Genomic DNA, 14,211 nt, shown 5'->3' with positions numbered 1-14,211 from the left:
TAGCATCAAATCCACTACCAAAACAACCTTGCCAAGCTAACACATGCCTAAGAAAAAAACGAACCATTCAATTTAACCCCGAGAATAAGCCCCGCCCATGCCACCCCAGCCTCGACCAATCACGTACCGCCTGAGAGGGAAAGGAGGCGTGGCTTGCATGTTGAGTAGCCAATGGGAGGGGAAGAGGGAGGAGCTTACTCGTGAGGTTAGCGTGAATAACGACTCTGTACTTTTTGACGCAGGAAAGGCCGGGGGAAGGGTAGGCAAGGGCATAGGCGAACACGCAGCTCCTGTCCAGAAAAGCCTTATACGCCCCTTAGAATTAAAAAGGCTTAGACGAGAGTTATAACAGCCTGATATGAAACGCCTTAAGATTATAAGAGAAAAAGGCGATGAGAGAAAGAATGAGTATATAAGTACCGTATCAATATAGCTCGAAAGAGAGAGAGAATGATACATGGTCTTGCATTCTAGCCAGAGGAGTAAGAGAAAGAGCTGAACGCATAGACCAAAGACCAGACGAACGCAGCAGAACGTGACTAGAGATTGGATACATTGCGCTCTTAGGCAAGCTGAGGCGAATGTTGCTCAGTCTGAAAGTAGTCGAGAAACATCACAAAAAAAGACGAGGATCAGGAGTAGAAAGGAATGATGGAGTGACAAAAGGGAGATACAGAATTATGAAAGGAAGGATTGTTGAAGTAGAAGAAGTAGATGAATAAGAAGATTAGAATGGAGTAATGGAGTAACAAAAAAGAGTTGCTGAAGTAAAAAAAAATATATATGAGATGAACACGAGTAGAAAAGAATGACATAGTGACAAAAGAAGGATAAATAACTAGAACAAGAAGGACTATTGAAGTGAATGATAATTAATAAAAAAAACAGAGGTAGAAAATAATGAAGGAATGGTAGAAGAATGATTAGGTATTAGAAGACGAGTTGCTGAAATAAAAAATAAAAAAAACAGATGAAGAACAGGAGTAAAAAAGAAATGATTAAGTGAGAGGTTGGAGATAAAGTATTAAAAGAAGAAGAGTCGTTTAAAGGAGGAAAATAAAGGAGAGATGAAGACTAACAAGACGAGAAATGACATAGAAGAAAAAAATAGAAGAAAAATGACCAAAACAAGAAAAGAAAAAATTAGATAACAAGGATAAATGAAGAGAAATGGAGGACGAACATAAAGTGGAAGAAGAGGAGGAGGAGGAGGAGGACGAGGAGGAGAGGAGAGGACAGGAAATGAAGGAGGAAGGGAAGAAGGGAGGATAAAAGGAAGGAAGGAAGGAAGGAAGGAAGGAAGGAAGGAGAGCAGGGTCGAGAGAGAGGAATTTGAGGGACAGAGTTAAGAAAGTCTGCCAATTATGGACAAAAGGAGGAGGAGGAGGAGGAGGAGGAGGAGGAGGAGGGAGGGAAGAACGAGAAGAGAAGGAGATGACATGGGAGGAGGGAAGAAGCGAAGAAGGAGGAAGGGAAAACGCGGATAAACAGAAGAGAATACCACGAAAAAGAAGAAGAATTAATGAATGGAGATGAAAGAAAAACGAAGAAGAAAAGGAGGAGGAGGAGAGAAAGAAAATGGTAAAAGAAGGAGAAGCAAGAGGAGGAGGAAGAAAAGAAGGAAAATAAGAAGAAAGAGGAAGAGGTGGGAAGAAAAATGAATGAGAGAGACAAAAGAAAATCGAATAAGAGGAGGAAGAGTAGGAAGGAAGAAGGGGAGCAGCAGTAGGAAGAGGAGAAGAAGCAAGAGGCGGAGGAAGAGAAGAAGGAAAATGAGAGAAAAGAGGAAGAAGTGGGAAGAAGAATGAATGAGAGACAAAAGAAAATCGAATAAGAGGAGGAAGACCAGGAAGAGAAGGAGGACGGGAGAATGGAAGAAGAAGAAGAAGAAGGAAGAAGAGGAAGAAGAAGAGGAGGAGGAGCAAGAAGGGAAGGAAGAAGGGAGAATGGAAGAAGAAGAAAGTGAAGAAGGAAAAAGAGGAAGAAGAAGAAGAGGAGGAGGAGGAGGAGGAGGAGGAGGATCATGAGAAAGAAACAGAGGCGAGCGCAAATGGGGAACTGCACTAGACGAGGAAAAGAAAACGGGAAAAAAAAACACAGAAAGAAAACGAAACAAACATTACAGACACATGCTGGACTAAGAGAAAACGAGTGACACCAGCTGACTACACACACACACACACACACACACACACACACACACACACACATGCATGCGCAGTGAGGTTCGTTCAAGTTCCAGCCAATCACCAGACAGCCACGAAAATCGATAACTAACAAACTATTTAACTATTCGAGCGACTAAGGACAAGCTGCTAAGAATTGTTGAGCGGACAGACAGTTTCTTTGATGGTTCTGATAAGGTTTTCAACACTGAGGGACGGACGGCCTCGATTTGTACGACTTTATGGAGGAAAAAAGAATTGGGAAAAAAGTTTAAAAATGGGAAAAGTTGACGAATTTGGAGTTTTTTGTTTTTTCGTTTCTTGCAATTCACTCTTTTTTTTAGACGTAAGACGCGATTGGTTTCGTTTTCTTGGTTTCGAATTTGTTAGTGGTATAGTTTTTTTAGATTTTTGGTTTCTCTTTCTCTTCCATGGTGATATTTCGCATGGTCCAATTTTTGCTTCTAATTTCTTATTTATTGCTTTTCATCATCTTTTTCAAGGTCGATCGTAACACTAAAGACCGAATGAAACTTATATGGAAACTTTATTGAGGAGTGAGAGAGAAATAATGAGGAGGAGGATGATGATAAGAAAAGAGGAAAAGGAGAAGGAGTAAGAGGAGAGGATGAGGAGGAGAAAAGGAGGTTGGATAGGCCCGCAATTTTGGCAGATTTTGGGGGGGCGAGAGGGCATCATAGGTTCGTTAGTGGGGGGGGGAGGGTGGTGAGCGAAGCGAGCATGCGTAGCTGTGGGATTTTCCTTTTAAATTAAGCACTTTTAGAAAACGTTGGTGGACTGTAGCCCCCTCACCCCCCCCCCCCCCGACCCCCCAGAAATTACGGCCCTGGTGGAGGAGGGTGACGACCAATAAGGACAGAGGAGGAGGAGGATGACAAAGAAGAGAAGGAAATGGAAGAGTAGGAAGCAAAAACAATGAACCAGGAGGAAAAAACGAGGAGGGGGAAGGAAATGGAAAAGCAGATGAGAGAAAAGAAGAGGAAGAAGAGAAGGCAGAAAATGGGAAAAAATAAGAGGATGAAAACATTGAAAAAAATAGAAAAAAAGCAAGAAAGAAAACAGGAAGACTAGGAAGAGGCGGAGAACAAAGACAAAGAAGAGGAAGATGAAAATTGTGTTAATAAAAAATAAAAATAATATAAATAAGCTAACGAGAGAACAATAAGGCGAAAAATAAATAGAAAAATAAGACAAAATAACCAAAAAAAGGAGAAAATGGAGGAGGAAAACGGTACAGCAAAAGGGAAAACTCAAGAAAAATAACCATAAATAAGTTAACAAGAAAATAATGAGAAAAATAAAAGAAAATAAGAAAAACAATGAGAAAAGAAGAAAATAAAAAGAAGGAAAACTGTACAGAAAAAGGGAAAACTCAAGAAAAAAATAACCATAAATAAGTTACCAAGAAAATAATAAGGAGAAAAAAAAAAAAAATAAAAAAAATAAACAGAAAAAGAGAAAATGAAGGAGGAAAACTGTACAGCAAAAGGGAAAACAAAAAAAAATAACCATAAATAAGTTAACAAGAAAACAATGAGAAAAACAAATGAAAATACGGGAAAAAAACAACCATAAACAAGTTAACCAGAAAATAACAATAAGAAAAACAAAAGAAAACCCGAAAAAACAACCCGAGAACAAAATAAAGAAAGAAAACGGATGAGCAAAAGGGGAAACTCAAGAGGTATAAAAAGCAAGCCGCCACACACGAATTCCTACCGACACCGACACGCGCTAACACACACCCATAACCCAAACTCCCTCGGGCAAAGAAAGTGTCTGTCCCCAAACGTAAGGATAAACCAGTTCTTACTTGCATATGACTTTTCTAGCGGAGAGGACAAAGAGAGGGAGAAAAAGAGAACGGGGTTAGTGGTGGGCCTCTCCGGAGCCTCCATCTGGGCCGCTGCCATACTCTTAGTTAAATGGAAACACTCGACTCACAGCGGCTCTGGAAGGACTGACCCCGGCCCTTTGCCATTGTACACTAAAGGAAGAAATATATTAATACATGATTAGCCAAGGAAGGGACAGAAAGGAAGGGAGAGATGAAGGGAAGGTGTTTCTCTTAGTAAATGACTTAGGAATGAGAGAAAGAGAGAAGAATGGAGAAAAGATGACGGGAGAAGGAGAAATATATTAATGCATGATTAGCCAAGGAAGGGAAAGAAAGGAAGGGAGAGATGAAGGGAAGGTGGTTTTCTTTTTAAATGAGGAAGGAAAGAAGAAAGAAAGAAAGGAAAGAAAGAAAGAAGGAAGGAAGAATAAAAGAAAGAAAGGAAGGAAGAAAGAAAGAAAGAAAGAAAGAAAGAAAAAGGAAAGAAAGAAAGACAAGAGACAAAAGAAGGAAGGAAGGAAAAGAAAGAAAAAAAAGAAAGAGAACGGAAGCAAGAAAGGAAAAAAGAAAAGAAAGAAAGAAAGAAAAAGAGAAAGAAAGAAAAGTTGTGTCTCTCTCTAAACACGAAAGAAAACAAAACTGTGTGAATTCATTGCCAGAAGCTGAGAAGACAGAAAACGTGAAAGAAGGAAGATGAAAAGGAGAAGGAAGGAAGGAACGAAGGACTGAAGGAAGGAGGGAAAATGTAAGCTCTCTCTCTCTCTGGACATGAAAGACCAAGTTAATCGAGCAAAGTGAGTGGAGTTTTAAGTGGAAGATGAGGTGCAAGGAAGCGAAATGTGGACCAGGGAGCAAAAGGAAGGAGAGAACGAAAAAAAAAGTTGGCTCTCTCAGAAAAAGAAAAGTGGGCAGCCCGAACCAAGTGGATGTTTTGAGTTGAATTTGTGGGACAAGTGAGCAAAGTGAAAAAAAAAAGAAAATAAAGATAGAAAGAAGAAAGAAAAAGTGAGAGAGAGAGAGAGAGAGAGAGAGAGAGAGAGAGAGAGAGAGAGAGAGAGCGAAAGGCAGAGAAATGGAGGAAGACACCAGGAAGTCTAGATAAAATTCCACTGTGAGTTATTAAGAGAGGACTCAAATCTTACAATGGCAGCTACAAGGGATTGGCTGATACTTATAGAGCTCTTGAAAGATAGTAAAAGAGAGAGAAGGAAAAAAGGGAGGAGAGAAAACAGTAAACCCAGAAATAAAGATAAAGTTTCATGTGACTTATTAATGTTAAAAAAGAGGAATCAAAGCTCAGTTAATAGGGTTGATAAATATGTTAAGAGAAAAAAAGAAAGAAAGAGAGAAAAGAAAAGAGGATTGAAGATAGAGTTCCATAGTGATTTATGTTAATAGAGGTATCAAATCTCAGCTAATAGGGTTGATAAATATGTTAAGAGAAAGAAAGAAAGAAAGAGAGAAAAGAAAAGAGGATTGAAGATAGAGTTCCATAGTGATTTATGTTAATAGAGGTATCAAATCTCACAATGGCACCAAAAAGGGATTAAATCACACGTAGATCTCTTGAGACAGTGTATAAGAGAGAGAGGGAGAGAGAGGAAGAAGGAAAGAAGGAAGTACTGGTTAAGTTCCACAATGTTAAGAGAGGACTCAAATCTCTTAATGGAAGCAAAAAAGGATTCGTTGATACATAGAGCTCTTGAGACACTATAAGAGAGAAGGAAAGAAGGAATATAGAGGAGAAAACCACGAAGTCAAAATAGGTTCTAAGTGACTTATTCAAGGTAAAAGAGAGGAATTAAATCTCATAATGAAAGCAAAAAGGGATTCGTTGATACATAGAGCTCTTGAGACACTATAAGAGAGAGGGAAAGAGAGAAGGAAAGAAGGAATATAGAGGAGGAAACCATGAAGTCAAAATAGGTTCTAAGTGACTTATTCAAGGTAAAAGAGAGGAATTAAATCTCATAATGAAAGCAAAAAGGGATTCGTTCATACATTGAGCTCTTGAGACACTGTGTAAGAGAGAGAGAGGGTGAGAGAGAGGAAGAGAGAGGGGAGAAAGAAATCATGAACCAAATATAGATTCCAAAAGTGACTTATTCGTGTTCAAAGAGAGGAATCAAATCTCACAGTGGCAACAAAAAGGGATTCGTTGATACATACAGCTCTTGAGACACTGTTTAAGAGAGAGAGGGAGAGAGAGGAAGAGGAAAGAGACATTGAAGGAAATATAGGTTCCAAAAGTGAGTTATTCGTGTTCAAAGAGAGGAATCAAATCTCACAGTGCCAGCAAAAAGGGATTCGTTGATACATAAAGCTCTTGAGACACTGTTTAAGAGAGACAGGGAGAGAGAGAGGAAGAGGAAAGAGACATTGAAGGAAATATAGGTTCCAAAAGTGACTTATTCGTGTTCAAAGAGAGGAATCAAATCTCTTAGTGGCAGTAAATAGGGTTGGTTCACAGGTACATCTCTTAAGACAGTGTATAGGAGAGAGGGAGAGGGAGAGATAGAGAACGGTAGAGACAGAGGAAGAGAAAGAGGAGGAAGAGATCACGAAGCAAATACAGGTTCCAAAAGTGACTTATTCGTGTTCAAAGAGAGGAATCAAATCTCTTAGTGGCAGCAAATAGGGTTGGTTCACAGGTACATCTCTTAAAACAGTGTATAAGAGAGAGGGAGAGGGAGAGATAGAGAAAGGTAGAGACGGAGGAAGAGAGGAGGAAGAGATCACGAAGCAAATACAGGTTCCAAAAGTGAGTTATTCGTGTTCAAAGAGAGGAGTCAAATCTCACAGTGGCAGCAAATAGGGTTGGTTCACAGGTACATCTCTTAAGACAGTGTATAAGAGAGAGGTAGAGGGAGAAGAAAAGAAGGAAAGACTCAATACTACAGTGATTTATATACAACACAGGCATCAAAGACCAAAGAAGCCTACGAATACTCAACGGTGGGCCTCGAAAACAGGAGTGAAGGCGTAGCAAGACAAGGAACTCAACGCGTCTCAACGATATAAAGAAAAAGGAAAACAATGGGAACTTTTTACTGAACCGAATTGCCAAAGCTCAGGTGTGATGGGGGTAGGGGGGACAGGTAATGGGACTCACCTGTCTATTTTCGACCTCTTGAAAGCGCAGGTGAAGTAGTCGAGGGGTTTGTTGGGGACGTCCTCGGCCATCAGGTTTGGGAGGTGAAGGTATTCCAAGATGACCTCGGACCAGTTGGTAGACGGGTTGTTGTGCGCCTGGGGATAGGAAGGTCATTGTTAGTTTAATCACTCTCATTATAATCACCTTTATTTTTCCTGTTGTTTCCCTCTTTTTTTTCCCTTTCTTTCTTCCTCTATCACAACCATCTTTTTCTTTTCTTTTTCTTTCTTTTTCTTTCTTCCTCTTCAGCATCTTTTTTCTTCCTTTTCTTCTGAGGATAGGAAGGTCATTGTTAGTTTAGTCATCGCCATCGTCATCACCCTCATTTTTCCTTTTTTTACCTCTTTTTCTTCCTTTCTTTCTTCGTTTGTGTGTGTGGAAATAAATGAACAGAAAGGAAAATAAGCGAAATAAAAACTCACGCGTGTTCTGTGCCCGGCGTGAGGAAAGGAGCGCAGGTTCAAACCCACCTCGCCCTTAGAGACGGGAACCAAAATTAACGTAAGACAATAAATGATAAGCAAAGAGTAAAAACAAGATAGATAAAATTAATAAAGAAAACAGAAGATAAGCAAACCAAAAATAACTGATAAGCAAAGAGTAAAAACAAGATAGATAAAACAAATAAAGAAAACAAAAGATAAGCAAACGAAAAATAACTGATAAGCAAAGAGTAAAAACAAGATAGATAAAACGAATAAAGAAAACAAAAGATAAGTAAACAAAGAATAAATGATAAGCAAAGAGTAAAAACAAGATAGATAAAACGAACAAAGAAAACAAAAGATAAGCAAACGAAAAATAACTGATAAGCAAAGAGTAAAAACAAGATAGATAAAACGAACAAAGAAAACAAAAGATAAGCAAACGAAAAATAACTGATAAGCAAAGAGTAAAAACAAGATAGATAAAAATGAATAAAGAAAACAAAAGATAAGCAAACCAAAAACAACTGATAAGCAAAGAGTAAAAACAAGATAGATAAAACGAACAAAGAAAACAAAAGATAAGCAAACGAAAAATAACTGATCAGCAAAGAGTAAAAACAAGATAGGTAAAACAAATAAAGAAAAGAAAAGATAAACAAACAAAGAATGAATGATAAGCAAAGAGTAAAAACAAGATAGATAAAATTAATAAAGAAAACAAAAGATAAGCAAACAAAAAATAACTGATAAGCAAAGAGTAAAAACAAGATAGATAAAACGAATAAAGAAAACAAAAGATAAGCAAACGAAAAATAACTGATAAGCAAAGAGTAAAAACAAGATAGATAAAACGAATAAAGAAAACAAAAGATAAGCAAACCAAAAATAACTGATAAGCAAAGAGTAAAAACAAGATAGATAAAACGAATAAAGAAAACAAAAGATAAGCAAACGAAAAATAACTGATAAGCAAAGAGTAAAAACAAGATAGATAAAACAAATAAAGAAAACAAAAGATAAGCAAACAAAGAATAAATGATAAGCAAAGAGTAAAAACAAGATAGATAAAACGAATAAGGAAAACAAAAGATAAGCAAACGAAAAACAACTGATAAGCAAAGAGTAAAAACAAGATAGATAAAAATGAAGAAGGAAAACAAAACAAAAAGGTAATCACTAACAATATAAATACCAGAATACAAATAATGACTGGAGTGAAGACAATTATTTAATTAAGAAAAAAAACACACGTGAAATGAATAGTAAATAAAAGACAAACACTTCAAAAAAAATTAAGAAGGAATAACATAAATAATAAAGCAAGACAAACAAGGCGGATTAAATACTAAAAACAAACAAGTGAAAAAATATATAAAAAAAACAGAAATAGTAAAAGGCGATAAACACAGAAAAAAAACATCAATTATAAAAAAAACACAACAAAATGAATATAAAAAAAAGTTTAACAAAGCCAAACGGTAAACAAATTCATAACCCAAACTTTAAAGCAATTTCCCACCACCACCACCACCAGCAAGTAAACAAACAAACAAGAAAGAAAATAAGCAAAACACGCAAAGTTAAAGTTCAGTATTGGAGTCTCTTATCTCCTTTTTTTCCCTCTTATTCTCTTTTTTTTTCTCTATTTTTACTCTCCCTTTTCTCTCATCTTTTTTTATTTCTTTCTTTTTCTTTCTTATCTCTTTTTCATTTTCTCTCTGGTCTCTTTTTCTCTTCCTTTTGCTTTCATCTCTCTTTTTCTTTCTCTTCACTTTTGTCTTTTTTTATTTCCTTTTCTCTCCAATCTCTGTTTTTTTCTTTCATTTTCTCTCAGCTCTTTTGCCTCTCTCTCTCTCTTCCTTCTTTCCCCTTTCATATTCTACCCCATCATAACTTCCTTCTTTATTATACTTTTTGTTGTTTCTGCATTTTAGTTCCATCGTTCCTGTCCTTATCTTTCTTTTATCTATGTTATTTATATTTTGTTTACGTTCTATTTTCATTCTGGCCGTTCAATGTCAGTCCACTCCCTGCTCTATTCCTATCTTTCCATATTTCCATCGTTCCTGTTTCTACTTTCTTTTATTTCTGTTATTTATATTCTGTGTGCTGTTGTTTCTTCCTGTCTATTCAAGGTCAGTCAACCCTCCCTTCCTTTCCCTACGTATCTCTTATTTCCATTCTATCTGGTTTTATTTATACGTATATTTTCATCAATTCGTGTTCTCTTTATTTTCTTCCTAACCGCACAGTGTCAATCCAATCCCTCCTTCCTCTTATCTCCATCATTCCTCTCTATACTTCTCTATTATTGCTCTATTTATATTCTATCCTGGTAGCAGCGGGGACCATGTTTCTTAATGGTCCCTCTAAGCGAAAAAAATGAGAAAAAATCACCCCTCACACAAACCATTTCATAATATATATCAAAGCATTTGTGATCAGATTATGTATCATCTATTTTTTTGGGTTTATATTACGGCACAAATTTGGCCCGTCGCTGCTACACGGTAAAGCCACAAATTTGGCCCCTCGCTGCTACACGGTAAAGCCACAAATTTGGCCCCTCGCTGCTACCGGGCTATTCACTCTCAAATTTCTTTCCGTCCAATCAATGTGAGTCCGCTTCCTCGTTCTGTCCCTCTTGCGGCGGGTCGGCGGGTTGGTCACTAACTACACACGCGCCTTTAACACATCGATTGGCCCAGTGAAGGAGGGTTGGGAGGGAGCGGAGGGGAGACTGAAATGTTCTTGAGGGAGGGACGAGGGAAGGAAGAGAGGGAGGAGGAGAGATAAGGGTAGGGATGGAGAAAAATTGAATAGGGAGGGAAAGTAGAAAGGATGGAAGAGAGAGAGAGAGAGAGAGAGAGAGAGAACAGGAAGAGGAACAGGTAGCGAAAATGGAGGAACAAAATAGGCAGAGATTGGAATGGAGGGAGAATCAGGGAGGGAAAGAGGGGAGGAAAGAGAGAAGGGGAGGGAGGGAGGGAGAAAACACGGAAGATGGGACGAAAATGGAAGATAGAGAGAGATTGGAACAGAGAGAGAAGTAGAGAAGGAAAGAAAAGGAGAAAAATGGCACTAGAGGGAAGAAGGGAGGAAGAGAAGGGAGGAAGGGAAAGGGAGGGAGAGAACAAGGGAGATAAAGAGGGGACGAAAAAGGAAGAAGGGGAACAAAAAAGAGATTGGAACAGGGAGACAAGTAGAGAAGGAAAGAAAAGGAGAAAAATGGCACTAGAGGGAAGAAGGGAGGAAGAGAAGGGAGGAAGGAAAAGGGAGGGAGAGAACAAGGGAGATGAAGAAGGGACGAAAATGAAAAAGGACAACAAAATAGAGAGATTGGAACAGGGAGAGAGAACCAGGGAGAGGAAAAAAAGGGAGAGAAGCGGAAAGATGGAGGGACAAAGGGAGGAAGGGAGGAAAAGAAGAGAGGGAAAGAGAAGGAGAGGGAGGGGCAGAGAGAAGATAAAGAGAAACAGGAGAAATAAAGGACAGAAAGGAACAAAATTAAACAAAAAATAAGCAAAATGGAATGAAAAAGGAAAAGAATGGGATAAAATTGTAACAGAAAAACGAAAATTGGAACAAAAAGAGGAAAGAGAAAGCAAAGAAGTGAGAGAGAGAGAGAGAGAGAGAGAGAGAGAGAGAGAGAGAGAGAGAGAGAGGAAGAGGGGGGTGGGTATATCCAAAACTCCACATCCTTCGAAAACCTCTCCAAACGCTCCCTTCCCACCTGTATCTATATGTGGCATCCGTTTTCTTTACCTGCAGTGGCGCTCTCATGTTCAGCTCCTCGGCGAAGCGGCACAGCACGTTGAAGGGGGCACTTAGCTTAATGAAGTAGATAACCTTTTTGCCCGCGAGTTCCGTCTCCTGCAAGAAAGGGGAGAACAAATACAGAGTTAGCGGGATAGAAGGAAAGAGAGGAAGAGTTAGCGGGTTAAGAAGGAAAGAGAGGAAGAGTTAGCGGGTTAAGAAGGAAAGAAAGGAAGAGTTAGCGGGTTAAGAAGGAAAGAAAGGAAGGTTAGAAAGTATATAGATGTTGGTATGATAGAAATAGACAGAGAAGCAAGAGAAGATATACGAGTTATATTGAATAAGAAAGACATTAGATTTTTTTTAGACTTAGGATAGATTTAGATAACTCGATAAAAAGGCAAGAAAAGAAGGTTAGAGATTATATAGACGTTGGAGTGAAAGAAATAGACAGAGAAGCAAGAGAAGATATACGAGTTAGTTGAATGAAGAAGACAGGAGAAGACTCTTTTTTATTTAGATTAGATTTAGAAAGCTGGATAAGAGGAAAAGAATAGAAAAGAAGTTATAAAAAGACCAAACAAAACAAAAGAAAAAAGAAGAAAAACTATTGAACAAAATTATAAAAAAAGTGAATTCTATCAAAACTTGGATAAAAAAAACTTCAACAAATAATAAAATAAAGGTCCACTCGACTAACACAATACCGTAATCACAAACACACATAAACATTTACGATGATTAAGTTCTTTCCCCCAAATATCTAATTACACACACAGAGAGGGGGAAGGGATTTGATATATTCGTCCGCTTTATACCGCAAAAAAACGTTGTGTGATGACCAAAACGTTTAATACCTGTTCCATTTACTAATCGATACACCTGGTAGTAGTAGTAGTAGTAGTAGTAGTAGTAGTAGTAGTAGTAACAGTAGTAGTTCTTTTTTACTTATTGCATTCTTTTCCGTTTTTCTTTGAGATTCTTTTTTTTCTTTTTTTACAATGTTCTTCATCGTATTTTCCTAGTTCATTATTTTCTATCTTTTCACTAGTTTTCTATTTTTACGTCTATGTCTGTTTTTACTTTCTTCTTCTACATATTTCTATCCTCTATTCTTTCTATTTGCCTTTCTCATTTTACATTCTCTTATATTTTTACTAAGTTCTTCTTCTCCAATCTTCCTCTACGTTATTTTCTTTCCTTCCTTCTTCCTCCATCCCCTCCTCCTCCTCCTCTTATTAGTATGCGGAAGCGAGCAAATACAGTGGAACTCAATTAGACAAACCCATTACAACAGACCAATACCGAGTGACTACCTTGCAAATATACGTAGGCGGGGACTGGCTGGTTGATTAAGATTGGTATTATAAGACACTCGTTTTTAACATCAACTATTACTAAAGGTCAAAGAGGGAGGGAATTGTGTTCTGATGAGTGTTTCTTTAGGGTCACGGTACAGAAGAAGGGTCACACTACCACCAGGGTCATTAAACTACTCCTGGAAATGCCCAAAAGTCCTAGGAAAGCCTTGTCAAATAGGTGAACTTAAGCAAAATGATTAGTAGTATGACCCTAAGTGACTGGCTGGCTGATTAAACTGTCGTGCTGACGTGTGGGGGTGTAATGCATTGGGTTCAGACCACGCCCTTGACACACACACACACACACACACACACACACACACACACACACACACACACACACACACACACACACACACTCAAGGTTGCCTATAACACTTCTCCTCCTCCTCCTCTTCCTCTTTTTATTCTTGTTTCTTTCTCATTCTTGTTTTTTTTTCCTCCTTATTTGTCTTTAACTCTGCACCTCCTCCTCCTCCTCCTTCTCCTCTTGTCCTTGTTTTTGTTTTTCTTGTTATTCTTGTTAGTGTTCTTTTCTTCTATGTTCTTTTTATCTATTTTGTTCTTCACTCTTCTTTTTTTCTTCTGCTCCATTCGTTAACCACCACCACCTCCAGTACTGACTCCTCTACCTCCTCCTCCTCCTCCTCCTCTTCTTCCTCCTCCTCCTCCTTCATATTATCTCACCAACGCCCCACTCCCCAGACAATAGACGTGTCACCCCTGCAAAATCCACTCAATAGAAAATGTATCACCCACCCACTGAGCGATGGTTTGGGGGGATGAGCGAAGAGTACAGAGAACGCCCCTTAGAATCACACGTCTCTTTGCATATAGTTTGGTTTTGTTCTTTTTGTTACGTCCGTTTTGAATGTATATATTATTTTTTTCATTTTTTTCAGGGGTGAGATTTTTGGTTTCAGGGGTTTATTTTTTATTCTGCTTTTGGGAATTAGTTTTATATAGGTTTTTTTTCGTATTGGTGAAGTTTTTGTTTTGTTTTCTTAGTAATGAAGTTTGTGTATATTTTCTTTAATTCTTTTTTCTCAACGTTTTTTTTAATTTCTTCTCTTTTTCTTTCATTTTTTCTTTTTTTTTTTAACTTTCTCTTAATTTTCTCTCCTCCTTCTCTTCCTCCTCTTCCTCCTTTTCTTTCCCCTCTTCTATTTTTTACCACGTTTCTTTTCAGTTCTCCTCCTCTTTATCCACTTCTTCCTCCTCCTCCTCCTCCTCCTCCTATTCATCCCTTTTTTCTTTCATCTCTCTTTCAATTTTTAATACATTTCTCTTGAATTCTTTCCTCCCCTCTTTACTCCCCTTTCCTTCTCAAATTACAATGTTTTTTCTTCATTTCTCCTCCCCCTCCTCCTTCTTCTATTCCTCCTCCTACTATTCGTCGTCTTCCTTTTCCTCTTCCTCCTTTTCTTTCACCTCTTCTATTTTTACAACGTTTTTCTTAAGTTCTCCTCTTTATCCCTTTTTCCCTTAG

At 38.0% G+C, this 14,211-nt stretch overlaps 1 protein-coding gene across 1 annotated transcript in view; it reads right to left on the bottom strand.

Annotated features, from left to right (window-relative positions):
* Nucleotides 1-12,990, bottom strand: part of LOC127001081 (anoctamin-7-like) — a 35,003-nt gene extending 22,013 nt beyond the window's left edge. The window contains 3 exon segments of the mRNA XM_050865253.1: nucleotides 7,136-7,272; nucleotides 11,371-11,543; nucleotides 12,972-12,990. Of these exon segments, the coding sequence (XP_050721210.1) occupies nucleotides 7,136-7,272; nucleotides 11,371-11,543; nucleotides 12,972-12,990 (329 nt within the window).
* Between the last annotated feature and the right edge of the window lie 1,221 nt (nucleotides 12,991-14,211).

Source organism: Eriocheir sinensis, chromosome 20 (assembly GCF_024679095.1).
Source record: "Eriocheir sinensis breed Jianghai 21 chromosome 20, ASM2467909v1, whole genome shotgun sequence".
Classification (NCBI taxonomy): Eukaryota; Metazoa; Arthropoda; class Malacostraca; order Decapoda; family Varunidae; genus Eriocheir; species Eriocheir sinensis.
Note: the sequence above shows the minus strand (reverse complement) of the source record. Positions and strands in the feature narration are given on the sequence as shown.